Here is a 21457-nt window from a genome sequence, read left to right on the forward strand (position 1 = left end):
TACTTGTGCTTATAGAGGATGAACCGTATGTTGAAAAAAAAAAAAAAAAAAAAGCATCCTCTAGTTGGCGTCATATTGAATCAACTCCTACCTGACGCCCAGCCGCCCAAACAAACAATATGATAAGGTATGTGTAGGTCTCTTGTATATAATTCCAGGATGCACCGAAGTGGAAAATTTTCTAATTTGTATTCTTTTGCTGAAGAGAACAAAGTGATCGGTACACAAAGGCCACACGGTTATACACACAACATATCTGCGGGCACGATTCAAAAACAACATTGTGTGCACGGAATTTGAGACGAGCGCCTTGCGGAATACGGAATATATTCGTCAAATAAAAAAATATTATTGTTATTACGTTTCGATAAATTCAACCAGCTGGCAGGAATCAAACTCAAGCTGGTTCAGACATATTTCTAGCTGGCGGCTGATATCACTCAGTAATACTGGCAGGTCGAGACAATAAAACAATGCGTTTGAATTTTACAGTGGTTTTTTTTTTTCCCCCCGTGTCATGATTTATTGTGATCATAACCACTCCGGGAAGGAGGCATTAAACTACCCCACTCGGTGGCTAAGCCGCACTCTCTTACACTTTATTTAAGCCCTCTGAAATGTGCTGCTCCGTGGGGAATAAATCCCTGTCCACTTAAAGTGGCTGGGCAGATGAGTCGTGTGCGGTATTGATGCCCCTTTCTGTAGTCGAGGCTGGGAGGGGTCAAAATAAATAAAAACGCCACCCCCACCCCCGGCCGGCAAAGAGCCGAGGTCTTACAAACCTGAAAGTACACGGAGGGAGGACGTGTTCGTCCATGCTTGGATGTGATTTCACCCACGTGTAGCCGTGAAAATACCGAAGCGCAACACACATGGGGAGGCCTTAGTTAAAATATGCCTCTGGCACACATGTATCTTCACGCACATGCTTGTTGAACATCTCATCCCGATGGGTATTCGTTCCACATCCTCCGCTCCGCCTGGGAAGGTGAGGTTGGGCATTGCTGTTGGACTTGGACGAGGCCCGGCTCACGGTCTGTGTTCCGATACGTACCAACGGTGTCGGGCAGGGCTGAGGCCGGGGCTCTGTGCTGGGCGGCTGAAGCTCCTCCACCCCGATGTGCGCAGAAGCCGTGTGTCCTGCCGCAACAGGAAGGGCTCCTCCTCAAACCGTCGCCAAAAGAGATGAAAGCACAGACTTATCTAATCATTGTTTGCTGTGGCGTTAAGATTCCCCGACGCGAAAGCCCCGGCCGCAGAGATCCCTCTTCCATGAAACACTACAGTTGGCGCCAGACATTCGAGGCAGGTACCCTTCACCTGGAATTCCCAAAACCCCCCGATGAGTCCGTCAGACTACCAGACGGCGGGATGTGATTCATCACTGTGGAGAACTTATTCCCATATTGGTCTAGAGTCCAGTGGTGGTGAGCTTGACACCACTCCAGCAGACGCTGGGCTTTCGCGCAGGGCGAACGGAGGCTTGTCTCTGGGCGCCCGGACATGGGAGCTCGTTTAACGGCGCGGCTCTTGTGCTGGCGGAGCTGCCGGAGCCAGTTTGGCGGCGGGGACAGGGGAGTCCCTTTCAGCCGTGCCGTTCTGTGAGTCTGTTTGGAAATACCCTCTTGACCTGTTGTGCCCGGATGTTTTTTTCACCGCTTCACAATAACAGCGGTTTGACTCGTTGGAAAGGTTGCATACGATTGTGGAAAGTCACTGAGATCTTCAGGAGGGTTCAAAGTCTGTCTATAGAGGTTGATTTTATGGCTGTGAGCTTGATTTTTTTTTTACACTGACAATGGCCGTTGCCGAAATAGTCAAATCCCCGAATCTTGGTCGTATAGTGTAAACAAAAAAATTACCCTCACAAATACACACATGGCAATGGGAGGGTCTGTAACGGCCGCACTCTCTAAAAGCAGACACTTGCAGGGAGGTAAATCAATCCCCTCTCCAGGCGTGTGACATTGATCCCAGGTCTGTGGTGTGGCTATGGCAGGCTCGTTAAATAGTAATGACTTCGCCCACGGTCAATTCATCTCCATTTGTGACTCCCGACATTCCGCCGCATATCCATTCCGATCACTTAGGCCGGAGCGATTTTGTACACACAAGGCCACGCGCGCGCGCACACACCCCCCCCCCCCCCCCCACACACACACAGACACACACACACATACACACACAACCCTTATTCAGTGACCGCTATTGTCTTAAATCCCCCGTCGGTGTCTGTGTCTCTCCTTATCGTTCCAATTCAGTATCACATGTGTGTATGAGATCCCATCCAGATGATGGAGACAAGAGCGATGGCGGAGGGAGCTGTTGTTCCGGGAGGCTGTTGTCAGGAAGACCAGCCTATAATAATTACTAATTACCATAATCACGGGGGTAATCAAATGCGGAGGGTACGCAGCGTGCGCGGACAGAGGATAGCAGGCAACCAAAGCGGTTCCGCGCTCCCGAGAACGCGCACGGGCCAAAAGCCACGCAAACTCAATTAGGCAGTCTGTTGACAGAGTTAATAAAAGCGGCGTTGGCGACAAACTGAGATGAGCATTAGCGAGGCTGCGGCAGAGTCTACCCTCCTCGATGCAGAATGCCACCATAGAATGTCAATAAGGCATTTCTCTCTCTCTCCCTCTCTCTCTCTCTCTCCTCCGCCCTTGTCCTTTGCCTCTCGGCCGCCCCTTTCTGCCTCCCCTCCCCTCTCTCATTGTGTCTGTGCGCTCCGCTGAGCCCACTACAGCGCCCGGGCCCCGGCCCTTTTGTCGGGAGCAGCGAGACAAAACACGAGGCAAAATAAGGGAAAGGAACTCGTAAATTCCCCCCACGGACAGCTTTTATCCGCCTTCTCTTTTTTCAGTGGTTTCTTTCCGCTCGCTCTGCTGCTTGTCAGGCGAGACAATGCCCCCGCCAGGCAGAGCGATATACACTTCACGCGCAGCGGCGGAGAGGCAGGCAGTTCCTGAACGTCCGAACAAGAGTCAAAGTGGAGCGCGAGTGTTTTTTTGGGGGTTTTTTTAAACATGTTTCTTTTTCACGTTTGCTTCATCCACGCCCTGAAATGATTTTGCTCTACGTTGATTTGCATGGATTCGAGATGTACGGCAAGTCAACTCGCTCGGTATATCGAACATAACTTTTTGTAACACGAATGCCAATGACCTTTCAAAAAACTTCTCTTGGACAAATCAGTTACAAGCCTATGTGTATCTTACACGCCTCTTAATTAATTGTATGTGCTCGATACCACAAGACACCATATGTCATATATAGACATATACAGTACACCATGTGGCATATGACATCGTGCATATGGTAAGAAATTGAGTCGATCTGGTGTCAAGTTCTTGATTTTTGTAGAACTGACTTTGTACTTCTATACTAATTGAAACAACTTCACGGGTATATATAATTTTTGAATACAACTTGAAATGAAACACCAACATGAATCAAATAATTATGCACTTTTATTCTCAGTAGGATTCGCAAGAGTGCCAACAGTAACCTGGAGGCATTTTCGCCCCTAGCACAGAACAGAATGAGACCAGGTGTCATGACATTTCACTGCATATGTATGACCGTATGTATATGTATGTGACAAATAATCCCTTGAACTTGAACTTGAACTTGAGAGTATAAGGAGATGGATGGATGGATGGGTGGATGGATGGATGGATGGATGGATGGATGGATGGATGGATGGATGGATGGAGATATAAAAGCTGGTGTTTGGGGGTTTTAACTGTGGACCTCTGACAGCAGCCCCCCCCCCACAATGGATGCAAAGGTGGTGCTCAGAGAAAGTGATACCGACAGGAAGAGGAAATTTGTGAATTGTTAGCATGGATTAATTATATATAATCCCCCGCCGTGTAAATAATTGATTTGTAATGTGTCAGTTCAACAAAGAAAAAGGCCAATCAAGGCAGATGGATATTTTGCCCGAGGCTTTACAGTTAATTGAAATGTTTTTCTGTTAAAATTAAACGCTCGCAATTTCACAAAAAATCAGCAACAAATCCTCTTTCTCTTTAAAGGCGGCGTTGAAGAGTCGATTAGCATTTCTGCACTGCATCAAGAGCCGTTCGAAAATTGCAGGCCAAAAAAATGACTCAAGGCGTATATACTGTATGTGTGTGCGTGTGTGTGCGTGTGTGTGTGTGTGTGTGTGTGTGTGTGTGTGTGTGTGTGTGTGTGGGGGTGTTTGTTTGTTTGTGTGTCGGCTACAGAACAGTGTGTGTGTGAAATTTCGTTGTGAGCGAGTACTGGCAAAGTCAGAGCCACAACTTCATATACACAAACACTTCCTTTTCAGGAGGTACACGCGCTTGAGTGTGTTTGTGTGTGTGTGCGTGTGCATGTGCGCGTGCGTGTGCGTGTGGGTGGATGGGGGAGGGTGAAAACACGCATTCAAACACTACCTATCCTCAATGAAAATTGATTTCATGGTCTTCACTCAAGTGCCATAACACTGTGTGGGCAGCTCTGCGCGAGATCCCTTGCAGTCGGTATTCATATCTCAGAGTCCGTGTGTATCCACGCTGGTTCCAACCAGCACACCCTCATACCTCTCGCGGTAGCAGAGAGGTATGAGGCGGGCCCACTTAGATCTCCTCTATGTGGGATAGAGTGAGAGGGTCAGAGCCCCGCACCCCCTGGTCAGAGAGACTAGGACAAATACTTCCATAATAGACCAATGTATTGATTGACAGCTGTGTGTGTGTGTGTGTGTGTGTGTGTGTGTGTGTGTGTGTGTGTGTGTAGAGGAGGGTAAGAGCTATTAGGTCCAAAAAATTTAATAGATAAATACGAATACATCACACAGTACATTACACAGAAAACGGAGGAAAAGGGAGAGCTGAGAGGGCTTCGTGGGTAGTTATATATCGTTATTTTCATTAGACAAGAGAAAGTACAAAAACTCCCACACGTATCTCTCTCTCTCTCTCTCTCTCTCCGTCTCTTGCTCTGCTTGGAAGAACAAATAATGCATCAGAGCTGAGAACGGAGAGCCGGGCTGAAGCAGAGGGAGGGAGGAGGGTTAATAAGTGCAGCCGAAGCAGACAGGTTGTTGTTCTCATAGGGGGCAAATTCCTCCAGTGCTCCAGTCCTTTCACTGAGGCAACTAGCTAGTAACTTTGAACCGCTCGGTCCCCCCCCCCCCCCCCACCCGAAAGAAACGGAGGTCCCAATTACTCTTGTGCTCGCAAGAGGGGCCCTAGTTCCACCCGCCCCGCCCCGCCCCACCCCCGCGCCCCTGCGCTGACACACTTGCTGGCCCACACGCACAAACATGATTTCCTGGTCAATGCCCGTTGAGCAGAATAGAATAGAATACATCTGGATGTCGTCAGCTCCTTCTCTCCCTCACTCACGGATTGCTGGGATTGGACGGAGGCTGCACGTCCATCCATGCCGTAATCATGTGAATGACTGGGTGACATAAATACTGACCGCTGCGTCTTACGGGGAAACCGCTAATTGCGGGGTGTCACAATATTTAAGTTCTCGTGATTTGCGGTGCGATGGCAACTTCAGCCGTCCGTTCTAATGGCTGCAATGCTTTAAACAGGAGGGTGCAGTTTCCTCTGTTTTGATGTACGTAACGGGCTCGTAAAAAAAGAGCCAAAAACGACATCACCCCTGGAGACACAGCGCTCACAGACGTAAAAAAAAAAAAAAGTTTACAAGAGCAATGTACTCAATTTCTGCTTGTTTCTTCTCCTTCATGGAGTGAAAGTATGTCACCCGGTGTTCGGTTTGCTCTTGTCTTCTAGGTCACTTCTCCAGGAAGCCTGCCAAGCGCGCCGTGGGGACCAGGAGAATGGAGAGCACCATGTGACCGGCTAGATACCCACTCCGCCGTCGGCAGGATGCTTCTGATCCATCGGACCTTGGCCTTGTGCTTCTGGTGTGGGCTGCTGGTCACGCTTCGCAGGCAGGCTCTCGCCGATGAGGAGGGCCTCTGGGGACCGACACCATCAGAGGAGAAGCCCGCGGAGAAACCTTCCTCTTTCGGGTGGATGCCGTCCCTCCCGTCCCTCCCCAAGCTCCCCTCGTTTGTTTTGCAATCGTTCAGCATCCCCTTCAACCCGTGGCGTGGGAGCCCCGAAAACAAGGAGGAGGGCTCCATTTTGAGCCTGACCACAGAGGGGTTGACAAAACCTAGTGACCCCTCAGCGGAACATTCAGGTTCTGGGGAAGGGAAGGATCCGGACGCCTTTGAACCTCACATCACCGCTACACGGGAGTTCCTCGCCAACCCGACAGTGACGACAGCCAAATCTCTCCCCGAGGGCTCATCGGTTTCTCCAGGCTGGAGGACGGATCGGAATAACAGCAATGCTCTTGTCTCAGACTCCTACTCCGCCAGCAGCACTTCCACTGAGTACACACTGTTCTCCAGCAGTCCCACAGGCGCAGGCACTCAAGCAAGGCATGCGACACATAGCCACCCACCGCCAGGTGCCGCGCCAACTGCAGACCGCAGCACGGAGCCTGCAGTGCCTCGTCTCCCAAAGGAGAACACTGACAAGGAGGACGCCACAGATCTCACAAAAGAGCCGTTGACAGCCTCTTCCACCATAGCCCCAGAAACGACAGTTCCCACTGCCTTGGTGTGGACGCTGCGGCCGACTACAACGATAAGCCCGGGCCTGGTGGAGTCCACGCCTAGCAGACACCCACTAGGGTCCAGCACCCTCCCTACGCCCCCAGTGACCATGACTGTCACAACACCAAAGGAGCTCGCCGTGAGCACCAGAGAGACCACGATGGCGCTTGTTAAACTCACGCAGACTCGCGCGGAGGTGGATTCGGTCTTCTCTGAGACCAAGTCTGGGCCAGTGGAGGAGGAACGACCAGGTATCCACACCGCTGCAAATGAGATGGAAAGAGGATTCACGCTGAAATCCATAACAGCCACCACTCAGAGGCCAGGGGTTAACTCCCCGATACCAACAGGTAAGCACATTTTAAATGAAATCAAAGGCTTGTATTGATTAAAAGGATGTTATCAATCATTTGTCTGCAGGCGCCCAACATTGTCAATAATGTATATCCCAGGGCTACAGACAGTTCAACATGAAGCATGATAGCTGTAACATGACATTGCCAATGTTATTAATCTAAACAATCACACAATCCCAGTCCTCATGTTTTAATTGCATGTGAGAAGATCAACATTTATGCGACTGATCAATATTTCCCGGACAACAGCTTGGCACACAGCAAACATCTCATGAGACTTCAACGTGTTTCCAGGCGGCGATTCGCCACCGAGATTGAACACGGCCTCTTAATTAACTGAAGGAATAAAATAAGAAGTCTCACAAAATTGAATGACAGAAGAGAGGGAATGTGCTCGGGAAGGAGAAAAGACCGTCAGCCGAAGAAGCCTCCCGTAGCCGCTCGCTTTCTCCCACCTTCAGAGTCACTTTCACTTGACATTGAGGGAGTACCTCCTCCTCCTCCCGGGCCCATCCCCCTTCCCCCGCCAAACCCCGCCTCAACATGGAGGCGACACCGCGGTCTGGTGTCTGTACGCTAAATGAATCTTCAGCGCACGGCCCGTCCTCCACGCGCCAAGGCTCATTCATCACGGGGAGTTTAAAGGTCGAGATGCAAAGTGACGAGTCGAGTCGATCGAGTGCCTTCACTGCATTTTTGGCTCACATGTATACCATCTACGACGAAATTAACCACCGATTCCCAGTGGAGGGGAAAGGTTTTTTCTCAACTACGATGTTCATATTGGCCTCGTCAGATATCGCTATGTCCTGAGTCAATCTACCGCTCGACGTGCTACACTTTGTGCGTGGAACGGGACGGTTCCCAGTGTTCCCCGTTGTTTACGTCTGGCTTGGTTGGGTGGGGGTGTCTGTGTTTTGTCTGCGGCACGAGCCGGCATGTAGAATAATCATTTCGCTTTCGGAGGGGGAAGGCCACCGCGGCCCCTATCAGTATTCCGCGCGCGGGCTCGGCGAAGCCACCGCTCCTCCTCCGGGACCGTCCGCTCGCCGCTCGTTGTTCATGGATGTTCGACATGCTTCTCGGAATTTAGGCGCCTCTACCTCCCCCTCCCCTTCCTCCCTCCCTCCCTCCCCTCCATCCCTCCATCCGTTCCAGCCTCTCACCCTTCTTCACTCGCCGCATCCATCTATCGCCTATCTCTCGCGGTCTTGCCTTTCTTGTTGCGGATAAAGAGGTCATCCACGGACGCCGGGGCCGAGGGGTGAAAATGGTCTCGGTGAAGATGCGAGAGGTGGTTATCCGAGCAAAGGATTACAGGCGTGAAGGAGAAGGTGTTTTTTTCTTTTCCTATCGCCTCTGCCCCGCCGTAGATACCCACCCTCGCCCTCTGCATGTTGCGCTTGGGAATCTTGCGTGAAGGATAAGTGGACACATAAAGAGACTAAAATGCAAAAAAAAAAGTCAATCACAGGGCGGCTCTACATTATCATACATTATCATACAGCATGATAATGAATCACACTATGATAATAAATCACACTATAAGACACCTTATATAGTGTCTTATAGTGTGATTTATTATAATGCTATACTGGGATTTCACCATTTCTGGGCAGGATCGTGCTTATTAAGTGGAGATGTCCCTGGCTCAGCTAGTCGACCAAATATCGACGTGCAACGGGAACCAACACAACATGGTTCATGCTGAGGGGAGACTGGGGGTTAAGAGTTGATTACAAATAAACGGTGTGGGGAATGGAGGTGGGGGTCCCGGGCGACAAAATGTTGAGGATGAAAAATGAGGCTCTTTATAAGCATCTTAGATAGCCCTCGCCATACGCTCCTTCTCCCAAACGGCTTCCCCCTCTCCCTTCTCCCAATTGCCTCTTTTCAACCGCACACGGTAATGGAACTAAAACCCCGACCGCACCCCAGCACGGTCGGCGCGGGCTCTGCTGCCACTCCCAGCCAAATCCACATATGCACAGCCACGGTAGGGCTAATGCATGCGCAAACAGATCGAATAATGTGCACCGATTTTATGGACACGTTGAGCATGTGACACAAAATACCTGACGTCCTCATGCAGATTATCAGCGTGGAATCAAATTCACGTCTCGGACCAAGGAATGCTATATCACGTCGTGGTTCATTCTCAATCTAGTGGGAAGGGCTCAAGCATTTTTTCGTATATTGGCAGGATTGGGCCTGTTTGTTTTTAAGATTTGGCATGGTGTCCTCAGCGCCAGGCCCAAAGACATCACCAAGTAACATTCCGATCCGCGCTTCCCATTGAGCTAATTAAGTCAAGAGCCTTATTGATCTTAAAGAAAGATCGTATGATTGTGGAAGGGGGGTGTTTCTTCGAGTAACCCGGAACCATTTAGAAACCAGACATGAAACCACGGCTATCATCCATTGGGACCAGTCGGAAGGGTAATTAGAGAATAAATTGCGGCGGAGCTCTTAAAGAAGGTTCCGGAGAACCAGCTGAACAATCTCCCACACGTGATGCAATTCCGTGCAAAAGGGAAAAGAAAAAAAAAGCACGTGGGAGAAATTTCAGGATCACCGTCACCACATCCAATTTGAATGCGTCTGATTAAAATCAGCCTCCTCGCTTCACCGCCGGTACCTGCTTCCAGCTCTCCTGATCACACAGCTCCGTTTTTCTCCCGCCTCCCCGTCCGTTCACTCTTACACAAATTCACTTAGTCCCGACAATGATGGAGCACAGGTTTTTTTTTTTTTTGTTCGCGCGACGTTGTGGTGATGTATAGACCCTGATCTATATTCATCTGGTTATTATCCATGGGAGATGATGGAAGACAAGGGACGGGCCAATGTCTAAAAACACATTATGCTGCAGTGTAGTCCCCTGTCAGGACTAGTCTGCGCCACTAAATAAACTCTGCCCATTCCCTTGTGTTGTTCCAAATCCAATTTTAAACATATTGGAGAACTGCAGCCCGCCAGCAATTGCCACGAGGGTTTTCTTTAAAGCACTGTTTCCCAACTGGTGGGGGAAAATTATCTATATCTATTCTTCCGAATTTCCAACGCTGAGCTTTTATTTTGAACCGCTGTCTCCCCACATCTCACACCGTCACGCGGTCGTAAATAGCCAAGTCAAACGAACTCAAAGCGAAGCGTACCAGGTCGTCACGGGCTTCCCACATCAGAGATCACTGCACACGAAAGCATGGCGGCACCATTCAGTCTGTGAAATGCTGTACATTTGAATAGATCAAATCTCGTTTGGGTTGTGACTTTAAAATGTGCATCCTTAGCTTATACCAGCGCTGAACCGCTGCATTCCCAACAATCCACTGTGACTTTAGGAAAAGCCAATGGAGGTATATTGTGTTGTATTGTTATATCGATTTATTACTGCGGATTATCGTCATAAACGCTCGTTGACGGAATTGCTCTGAATTCTGTGCAACAGTAACTTGTCTCTGTTTACCACCGCTTCGAAGGATATGCTCACTTGATAGTCAACTTGAGGCTTTCCCACACTCCCGCAGTTTGTGTTTGTGCGTCCGTGGCGGAGAGAGAGAGATAAATAGAGAGAGAGAGAGAGAGAGAGAGAGAGAGAGAGACACACACACACACAACACTGAGGAAACCGAGTCAAATCCATTTGCAGTCTGAGGACATGAGGGGGTCACGCGTCAGTTGGCCCGGTCAAGGGCAAATCTATCAGGAATAAGACGCATTACGCCTCTTTGATGGAGAGGAAAAAAGAACATTGGATCAACAAACAGCTGCGTGTCCAAGCTGACTTGCCAAATAGCGTGTTTACCCTGGTTACCCTCTGGCCGGTGTGGGAACCTAAGCCTGACCCGAACCCGACATAAAGGATTCACTTATCAAGAACGCTGGCAAAACAAACTAAAGTTCGACCAATTTATATACAATGAAGAGCGATGGAAATGAGTACGTGAACCCAGGGGCTACTTACTTTCGCTAAAATGGTTGGATTTCCTTTTTCTAGATGATCCGATTTGTACCAACTTGAGCAATCATATGGATCAAATCAATCAAATGTGCGTGAGGATGGCTTGTTATTGATAAAAGTTCTTACTCGGTGGATGGGGAATGTGAGACGTGACCTGAAAGAACGTACCGTAGCGAGAACAGCGCGTGAATTACGTTCCTCGCTTCACAATTACACCCTGAGGAGCGGAGAGAGTACGTACTGTTTCCTCTACGGCTCGGACGAGATACGTTGTGTCATCTTTACTTGAGACGTTTCACTGCTGCTTCAGTGTGTTTGGTGTGTTTGGTGATCAGAAAGCCGTGTGGGGCTGGTCTGTTTCCTACTGGGTGCTCCTGAGGACATGCCGTCCTCACTTGCTGGTGACTGCGACAACATGCCTTTCTCGCAGTGGGAAATTAGAGTGTGCGTGTGCGTGTGTGTGCGTGTGTGTGTGTGTGTGTGTGTGTGTGTGTGAGAGAGCGAGAGAGAGTCTTCCTCCGTCGCTATCTGATTTGATTTGGTGCAGAGCTCATTAGCTCCGCCAATTTAGCCGAGCACTGATGGCACACCCACAGTGCCTCTCTCTCCTGTAGATCCAAACAGCTGCAGTGGTCTGGACGCCGTGTGCGTGCGTGCGTGCGTGCGTGCGTGCGTGCGTGCGTGTGTGTGTGTGTGTGTGTGTGTGTGTGTGTGTGTGTGTGTGTGTGTGCGTGCGCGTGTGTGTGTGTGTGTGTGCGTGCGCGCGTGCGTGTGTCTTCCTTCTCCTCGTTATGCTCCAAGAACGATTGACTTTCCTGCTGTCAAAACAGGATCATGCGCTCAGGGACACCAGTGAGTTTAACCCTGCAGACTACATGCAGTGTGATGGTGGGATACCGGACGTTTCGCGACATTGAGGATCCACGATTCTTCTTCCGCGAATGATTTTGAACCGTCACTCCCTCCTAGATTATTGGCCTTGAAGTATCAGTCCCGAACTACTCCGAGCGATTCTCAAGCCATTCTCAAAATAATCCTCACAAGCGTTTAAGACTTCCTCTCCAATGGATTGAGCATTAAAGGATCGCCATCGCTCTCTTGAATAACCGATCTGGAGTTGCTGCTCCCCGGCCGTGTTTACATTATCTGCCTGTTTTGAAACCCTTGTCGATGCTGAGCCTAACCGGACAGATTTGGCCTGGCCTCCTCACTTCTAAAACGGTTGGACGGGGATCACCGCCGCCCCCGGTGCCAGCAGGTGCCGCAGCCTGGCCGTGGGCGTCAGCTCCCCCGGAGCTCCGTCGTTAGCCTCCCCCCCTCCTCTTCATCCCGGCTCGGTGTCCAGCTGCGTGGAGGTCAGCGGAGACACGAAGCGATGACGGCGTGGTTTCGGCGGCGACGGTCAAAGCGGACGCTTGACTTTGCCCCCGAGCTGATACGGAGCGCCGGTTCCCAACCGTTTTTGTTTTTTTTGGGTGCGCGTGGAGCCCCTCTTGCGAGACTTGACACAAAGCCGCGTTTTCAGCCATACGACCTTTGCTGTACGCCGCCTAAACTAGCGAGCCAGGCTTCCAACCCCTGCGACCATTCCCCCCCCCCCATGCGTGTCCTTGGTTACTGTTGCCACGTCCAGCAAACACTGTTTGGGAATCAATGAGCTGGTGAAATCGCCGAACGAATCAGCAATCTCAGGGGGAGAGCTGTGGTTTCAGCTTCCTTCATGGAATATTTAGACCTGGAAGGATTTGGTGGTAAAACATTCATTGGGAATCACTTGATGACACACGTACAGTTTCCCTGGCGTACCCCCCGCTGAAGCTCTGTCGCGTACCCCCGTTTGAGCGCCACCGTGGGCGGACCGATGCATGGCGCCCCCGAAGACTCTCTTCCTCTTCTACTCTCTCTTCCTCTCTCTAATGTTCTCTGCCATCTGTGTTTTTGAACCCCTCCCCACGTCTGTCAGACAACATTATGCGAACGCGGGGGGCCGGGTTCACGACGGACCAGGACACACTTCCGTGCACGCAAGGAGGCCGAGGGAGAGGGAAGTCAGTGTAATTAGAGTACACGGAGCCAGACTACTGTGCCATGGATGGATGGATAAAGTTAAGTGGATGATGGGCGGGTCCCATTGACAGAACTGGGTTAAGGAAAATGGTCCATCCATTCTACTGCAGCGTACAGTGTTCAGTGTGAGCGGTGGGTAGTTTGAGGGTTAAACCCGGCTCTCGGCAGGCAATTCACTACTTTCGTTTCCTATTTGTGGGAAAAAAAAGGGTATTATAGGTATATAAGATTGTCCCATTGCATCACTCCTTCTCCCCCAGAGTGGCCGGGCGAGGACGCTGAAGTGGAAAAGGACGTGGACGTGTTAGGAGCAGACCGGGGTCCGGAAGGAGGTCCCACCGCCTCGCCCAGGCTGCCGACGCCGTCCAAGACGTTGAGGACAGGTAAGGGAGATCAAACAGGGCGACCGCACCGGCGAAACCCGCTTGGGGCTCCCATCGCGGCCGTTCCCTTTTTGTCAGCAACTATTTGAGCTGACCGAGAAGTCTGCCAAAAGCTGTCGCACGGGCAATTTTTGTTCTAAACCAAGGCCGCGCCATTACTGTTTTAGTGCCTTTCGATCCGTCAGGGGGGGAAAGAGGGAGGGAGGGAGGGAGGGAGGGAGGGGACTGTGAGGACCAATAATTCTACGCGCTTTGCCAGGAGCCACTAATTGCTTCCAAAGGGAGGAGAAACAAACTCGTTGGAGCTGTCTCTTTTGAATGACTACCAAGCGCAGGCGAGAGGCTCTGCCCACCCCGACAAGCCAGCGCATTCTCACACTGCGCTGCGGGGAAACGCCAAATGTGATCTTGTAAAATCTTTTTTTTGGTGAAACACACTGTATGTCCATTGGAAAGATCGGCTCGGAAGCCGGCACTCCCGAGGCAGATGTAACCCACATTACGCGGCCCAGAATAGCAGGTCTCGTCGAACTGGTTTTCAAAAATAGACGTGTTTAATGCGCTATGCTGCAACGCTGGGCCCCGGCGGACTCCGTGTCAAAGAGCGGGGCGGCGGAGAGGGGCGCGAGGGAAGGTGGAACGATCGAGAGGGCGGTGGCGGAAAAAACCGCGTACCGCAAACAACCCCTCGAGAACGACAGACAACCTTCCATAACCTTAATCCGCCCCCGCTGAAGCCGCCGCCGGTCCAAAATGGAATGGGACGCGGTGCGATCGTCGTTTTTCCCCGGCGCAGGACCTCGCCCCTCTCGGGTTTGCGCGTGTCTCGCACGTGACAGTGTCTTTCACTTCGGCGTCGGCTCCCGCTAAATTGCTTTTGCCGAGGTGAGAATGATTGAAAGTGAAGGCGACCGGATTAAAAAAAAAGCAAAAAAAAAAAAACTGCCCCTCGCGTTCCGCGATCTAGCAACGCAATTAGAGAGGCGGACAGCAGGGGGGGTCGGGGGTGGGGGGGGGGGGGTTGGCAGATTTAAGGTGTGCAATTTTTCCCGGGACATTACGAGAATCTTTCCCATCAGTAACTTCAGCCGTTGCGCGCGACCTGCCGCCGGACCAGCGATCACGTTCCAAAGGAGGTCCGTGGACTGTGATATAAGGTTCCGCTCCCTCACCGGATGTGATCCGTGGAGCAGACGACACGATGTGCGGTCACTCCTTTCGGACTCCCGCCCGTTCCTTCCCGTACCTTCTACCCTCGCCCGTCCCTGCGTCTGCGCCGGTCGGCTGAACCATCTCACACAGGTTGAAGCCGTCCACACCCACAGTACGTTCAGTAATCTCTGGGACACCTCACTCACTGCACAGAGTAGCTGAAGCCAAAGGGAAAACTACTGTGGCCTATTTTCATCCAAGGCGACTTACAATTATTCATACACCGATGGAGGCAGCCATCAGGAGCAGTTAGGGGGTAAGTGTCTTGCCCAAGGACAGTTCGTTGCGCTAGCAGGGGGAGCCGGGGATCGAACCACGACCCGCTCTCCCCCCTAACCGCTGTGTTTACACTGTACGGGAATGTTCTCACTTGAGCGTACGTCACTTGTGATCAGCGAGGAGCTGTTCAATAGGAGCGCTGACAAAAAAAGAAAAGAAAAGCGTGATATAAGAAGCTGACAGAGACAGATTTCGGGCAAAACACGTTGGCTTTTTCAAGCGATTCGGCCACAATAATAAAAGCTTCATAAATGTCCGGCACGACCATCAAGACCATTTTTGTGTTTATTGACCATTGTTTCCATTTTATGAGCTATGAGCATTCCATGACTCTACTTTTTCTACCCACAGAGCACTCCCCTCTGCTCCTCGGGACCCACTCGAACCGAATGTATTTTTCCGTCAATCACCGTCGATGCTTTCAGCGGTCGGCACTTCCACTGTAATACCTATGAAAGCTCAACAATGAATCTTAAAAGCGCTGTCTTCTGAACGCCCCCCGACTGCCGTCCGTGTACAGTATATGTGTCGCTAGACATGCTGACCCCCTTGCCTAGACCCCCACCGCCCCCGGCCTGGTGGGTTGTGTCTCCACAGGAATGTGTCAGCTGACCGGGCAGTACGCAATGGAACGACGGAGTCGGTCCCGATCCGTCCCCGCCTGCCAAAAGCTCCGCCGCCATCCCGGGTCGCTCGCTCAGAACCGACATTTATTGAGCGGGGTGGAGGCAGTAACACATGGCCGTTACGCGTCGACTGGTCACGTTTTCCGCTTTGCCTGACAGCGGACCGGGAAACAAAAAAAAACAACAAAAAAAAAAACATCACCAACCATCATGGAAAGTAAATAAACGCCCCGGCGCAACATGGCGGCCAACGCACCAGTTTGGCTTGTCCAAACGCCAATGTGGTCCGGGGGACGTTTAAAGCGACATAAAAAAGGTCATTTTCTTGCTGCATTTTAAAGTGCAAAACGGCCCTGTAATATGTCATGTCGTACACCGAGCAGCGGGGAAGTGGAGGGGCGCCTGGAATGGTTTGGATGGTGACGTTATTTTAATGGGTGGCATTGGTTTGTATGGTTACGGGGGCGTCAGGCTCCTCCCAATTCCAACTTTGAAACCCGGTGATTTCATTTTTAATTGTCTCCCCGGGGCTCGTAACGGGCCGCAATGTGTTTATAACGCAGGTAGGTATCAGCGCGCAGCGGGTTATATCGCAGCGCCGTATATCACCCCGAACGGAACATCACACGATGCAAGGGACCGCGGGAACGGCCTCAACAACATCTCCTTTCTCACTTATTAAAGGTTCCTTTTCCCCCCAAGTCCTGATGAGAAGACAGTGGATCAGTGAGGGGGAAAAAAAAAAAAAAAAAAAGCCTCTCAAAACCTGATCCGGCTGGTTTCCTGTCCGTGTCAGGGGATGATGATGATGATTAAGCCCTGGCAGGAAAGCTCTGGATGCAAAAACAAAACCCCCCCCCCAAAAAATTGCTGCCTCTGGCTGCGAGGCACACCTCCGGCAACGAGGCGCAAATCTCCCCCGACGTGTCGTCTTGGCCTCGGCGCGGCGCGTCGATTCGACGAGGCGGCGTAAAAACTGGCCGTAAGAAAACGGGGGGAGCGCCCGAAAAAAGCGGCTCAGCAATCAGCGTCTGGGAAAGAGGAGCGGTCGGGTCTGACCCGGGTGGTTTTCACCAGAGCCTCTGGTGAAGACATGGTTGTACCTGGAAGGTTCTGAGGGGAAAACGAGTGGTTTACTGACGAGGGGATGAAGAGAGGCTTGTTGATAGGGCAGGCAGGTCATATATCATCGCGTTCATTATGCACATAAACACACACACACGCACACACACGCACGCAAGCACACACACACAAAGACTCACACGCACCATGCAGGAAGCCCCATTCACATTAATCAGAGTCAAAGGAGCTGGAGGCCGTAGCACAGCCACGTTATTGGGTCAGGACCAAACTAACCCCGTAACCCACTCCACTGACATACACACACAGGCACACGCACACACACACACCCTCTGTAAGATAGATATAGGCCTGCATATAGCAAATTGGTGCAAAATGACACAACCGAAAGCAGAGAAAGAAAGGAGAGAGAGGGTGGATGGAAAAGCCAAAATACCAAGGGAAGCCAAAATGGTGGCTTTTTCAAAGCAAAAAAAAAAAAAGTCAATTTCCAAACGATTATCCCACCCAAGGGAGGTCCCCTCGTCGGAGGCGGCCGTTCGAGGGACAACGCAAACAAAGGAGGCCCATTAGTGGAACGGAGACAGGGCGGGGTGGGAAATCTAGAGGGTGTAAAAGCTGTAAAACACATTAAAGGGCGGACGAGTGTGACTCTTTGTCGCCCACTTTCAAACAGAAATCCTCCACCAGGCGGACTTTTCTTCCTTTTGCACGCGGCGAAATAATTCAACGTAAAGATTTAAGACGCCGCTTCGAACGCCGCCCGCATTTATCCGCCTCCTCCGTTTCAAAAGGGGCGTCTGCCGGAGCCGAAATCGCTCACTTCACCCCCAGGCAGCCCGCGCCGCGCCGCACGCTGCACCCGTGTTATCTTGTTCATTTGTACCCGTCTCTGTGATCCATTACGCCGAGAGCTGATTGTGTCTGATTGGCCCACAGTGGAATGACTGTGTGTGTGAGGCGAATGCAGCTTGAATGGGCATGCCTTTTGCCGCTATAGCGCACCTTTTCCTTTTAAGCTGAAGGCCCACGCTGAGCCCACCGACATCAGACCGATTCCTGAGGATTGTCCTCTCAACCTTAGAAATGAGATGGGGTTTTTTTTCTTTCGGGGTGCAAAAGCTTGCGCTACCCTGTGAAGGCCAAATGCACACCGTTTCTCCACCAGCGAGGAATTAATTCGTCACCGGAAGTACAAAATGACCGGCAAGTAACTGCGAGGGTACTGCCAAAGTGACAAGCCATTGCAACCCTCAAGGTACAATGCCGTACTTTCTTTTCCTCAGGCTTTGTAAATAGCATGGACGCCGCCGTGATCATGTGATCGTGAGCAACGGATCTCCATGATGTAGGTTTAAGAGGACATGAAGACATCTGTAAGGCATTGAGCTATGTGTAATGACTCATGTTAGGTTCTACTCAAGTTGTCTCTCAGTAATAGCCTGTGTACACATACAGCGCAGATGAGCTTTCCAGACGTCTCTCTGGCGTTCACGCGGAACACATATTTAAGGATTTAAATAGCCTCTTGTTTAGCTTCACCCCCCCCCCCCCCCGAGCCAGAAACCGGTTTGAAACATTCGTTTCCTCCGCGGTGCCAGGACATATCGAACACAATCGTAATTAGCGGCGCTCGCACTGAAACGGCAGATGTCTTATGTAATACAAAGGAAACAGGGGCTCTTGCTGTTTAAATTAGACTGCTTTCACACGCGCACGCACACACACACACACACAGATAGCCGTGCTTCCTCTTTGGGGCCCAATCCAGTTTGAAGTTGGCTGCTTACAAGCTTTTGGCTTTTTATACAGGATTAACGCATTAGAAGGAGAGCACGCTTTCACGGGGCTGGCGCTCGGCCAACTGGTGCTCTGCCTCCGAAGACGCTGAGGTTGAGCAAAAATGCTGGAGTGTATTCTCAGGAGTGGATGGTTAGAAAGGGAGAATTGTGCTGGAGCGGTACACACACACACACACACACACACACACACGTTAACCGATGCTTTTCATCACACTGCATTAACATAATCTCTTATTTTTCTGCCCTCCCTCAGGTAGTCCGTCAAAAACATCGCCTATCCCTCCGTCCACCGAAGACTGGATGTCCGATCCAACGGACATCACCTTGCTCCCAGACTGCAATAAAGAGCGCTCCGGAATCTGCAACCTCTCAGACGCCTGGGACACCACGGCCTCGTCGAACGTCTTTCCCACGCAAAACAACACCCCCGGCAACAAATCCAACCCCCCCTTCCACTTCCTGGCCCCGCCCATGCTGGTGCCCCTCTACACCGACTGGAATAGCGCGATGGCGGCGTGGGGCGCCGCCTGGGAGGCCCACGTATATGGCGTCGGCTGTTTTTTTGCCGCGCTCACCCTGGCCTCGGCGCTCAACCTGCTTTGTCTGCCCCTGAGATGCCCGTCTGGATGCGGCTACTTTGCCCTGGTCAGCCTGTTCCTACTAGCCATCGGCTGCACAAGGGCCTTTTCTCTCCTGTATGACGCCTACGGCCACCAGGACCGCCTTCCCTCCACGGAGGCGTCGCTGTTGCTGTACGAAGCCCCGTTCCCCTGCCTGACAGCGGCCTTTGGCCTGGTATTCCTCCTCCTCTCCATGCGCTCCAGGATGCAGCTCTCCTACTCGGCCTTCCAGAGGCCCTGCTTCCTGGCCTGCCTGGTCGTCCTGCACTTTGTTGCTGCCTTCGGTCCGGTCACACTGCTGAAATTCTACCAGCAGAAGCCGCCCCTCTGCCTCTTCCTCGCGCTCATCTCCCGGGGAGCGTTTGTAACGCTCGCGACGTTTTTGTCCACTGCCTATTTTGTATTTTACATCTACGTGCGAGCGGATTCGAAACACATCTACCACCTGAATAACACCTCTCCGACACCGGCGGAGCGCTACAACCGCTGTCCATTCGCGGAAAGCCGGGACTGGAACCGTGCAGCTGTGACGGTGTGTCTTTCAGCCCTCTTCTCCCTGGCGTGTGCCGGATTGCAGTTATATGCGATGCTCAACGCCATGGGGATCGCTGGAGGTGAGGAGGTCTTCCGTCCTTGGCCATGGTGGACTTTCCAGTTCAGCTGCAGGGTGTGTGAGCTCGGGGTTTGTCTCACCTTAGCCTTGGTTGTGGCACAACCTGTCTACTGCTCCGATCACCTCCCAGCGGCTGGAAGCTGCTGGACGGAACTGTTGGCGGTCAAGTCCCCCATCCTGCCCGGAAGCTACCAGTGGACCCTCAGCCAGCAAGAGAAGCTCGCCATTGTCGACAATGGGGGGCTGGATGAGACTGAGAGCCTTCCCCTCTACACTCTCATGGATGAGCGGCTCGGCAGCAGCCTGAACGGCCTAGACCTCCTCTATCACAGCAACCGGGCCTTGGCTTACCGCGACCTCGATCTGGACCTGCCAGGCTTAGAAAAACCGCAGAATGGCCAAGGTCTGACGACGTCAGGCGGGTCCTCCTTTACCAGCGACTCCACTGCAGACCTCCGGCCACCCTCGCCGATCAACTTGCGTCGCAGCATAGATGAGGCACTTTTCAGCGAGGCCCTGTTTCCGATGAGCCTCTTCAGCCCATCTAGGCCTATTCGCTGCAGTGACTTATCTCTAAATAACCACACTGCACTCCCCAACGGCGAACAGGCTTTTCCGGATCCACCGCCATTGGACCCGGGGCTATACCGGACCTCTTCCTGCTTGGAAATGGCCTCTGAACCCGAGCCCCCTCGTTCACAGCCTGTAGGAGACACTATTTTTGGCGCTCCGCCATCCCCGTCGCTCTCCACCTCCTCCAGCTGTTCCTCGGCCGAACGTTGGAGGAGCAGCTCTTCTTCCTGCTCCCTGTATAAGGCCTCTCTCGGAGGCTCCTCGCTGGTCCTCTGTCCCAGCCCGGAGAGACCGCACCCTCCCCAGGATCACACGGCATCTTCTGGCCACAGCGGCGGCGACGACCCGCAGAGACCCTACAGTACACTGGGGTCGGCCTCACAGGAGAGCTTGGACCTGGACATGTCGTCCGAGGCAGACCGGTCCGTGCAGGAGGAGTTCATCAGCGTTTGCAGACAAATTGATGCTTTGAGTATCTGCAGCGAGACTATTGATTTGTAGATCCTCTGGCCAACGAGGGGGTTAAGTGAGTACTAATAAGATTTGTTTCTGTGTGGAGGGATAAGATAGCTCAGATTTCTATGGTCTATTTGATAGCGTACAGGACTTATGTGCACACAAATACATGGTTATGTTGCCAAAACTGGATTTTTGCAATTGAGTTAAAAAGGCCTTAAAGAACCATAACCGTGTCAAATCACGTTTTAGCAAAAGCTCAGCTTGACACTGCTATGGTGCTTCAAAAGTGGCCATTTGGTGATGTTGATGAGGGTCCAAGTGCCAGAGTCAAAAGCCAAAAGGTAATTTGTAAGTGACTTTTTCCATGTTTGATAATACTGAAGTTTTATACTCTCGAGAGAAGTGTTGTCGGCTCGTCAGCGACCGTTTACTGAGCGGGGGAAGGAACAGGAATTCATTTGTACAAAATGCTTTTATTATTGCATTCCAACATATAATACTGTGATTGAAGCACTTAAACAGACTACTGATTATCACAAGTTTTATATGCTTTCAATAGATTGTCAACCATTTCTTTTAAGGAATACAACCGAATTTATGTCAAACTTACAACTTATAAAAGTATATTTAACTTGCAATAAATGGTGTCAGTGACCTCTACTGGTAGAATGCAGCATGTGCGCCTCTGTGTTTCAGCACAAACACATGTAACATGACCGACTCTTCGGGAAAGTGTCTCCATAACACTGCTTTTGTAAATCCATTCTTTAATAAAAATCTTTTAATATCTATTTTTCAATTCTC

At 51.3% G+C, this 21457-nt stretch overlaps 1 protein-coding gene across 3 annotated transcripts in view; it reads left to right on the forward strand.

Annotated features, from left to right (window-relative positions):
* The window catches only part of prrt4b (proline rich transmembrane protein 4b), a 35925-nt gene extending 14483 nt beyond the window's left edge, over positions 1-21442 (forward strand). For all 3 annotated transcript variants that reach the window (XM_080022385.1, XM_080022383.1, XM_080022384.1), the window contains exons 2-4: positions 5784-6969; positions 13267-13389; positions 18642-21442. In XM_080022385.1, the coding sequence (XP_079878511.1) occupies positions 5880-6969; positions 13267-13389; positions 18642-20695 (3267 nt within the window). In that variant the 5' untranslated portion in view covers positions 5784-5879 and the 3' untranslated portion in view covers positions 20696-21442. The remainder of the gene's footprint in view (positions 1-5783; positions 6970-13266; positions 13390-18641) is intronic.
* Positions 21443-21457: the final 15 nt, after the last annotated feature.

This window comes from Zeus faber, assembly GCF_960531495.2.
Source record: "Zeus faber genome assembly, chromosome: 21".
Lineage (NCBI taxonomy): Eukaryota > Metazoa > Chordata > Actinopteri > Zeiformes > Zeidae > Zeus > Zeus faber.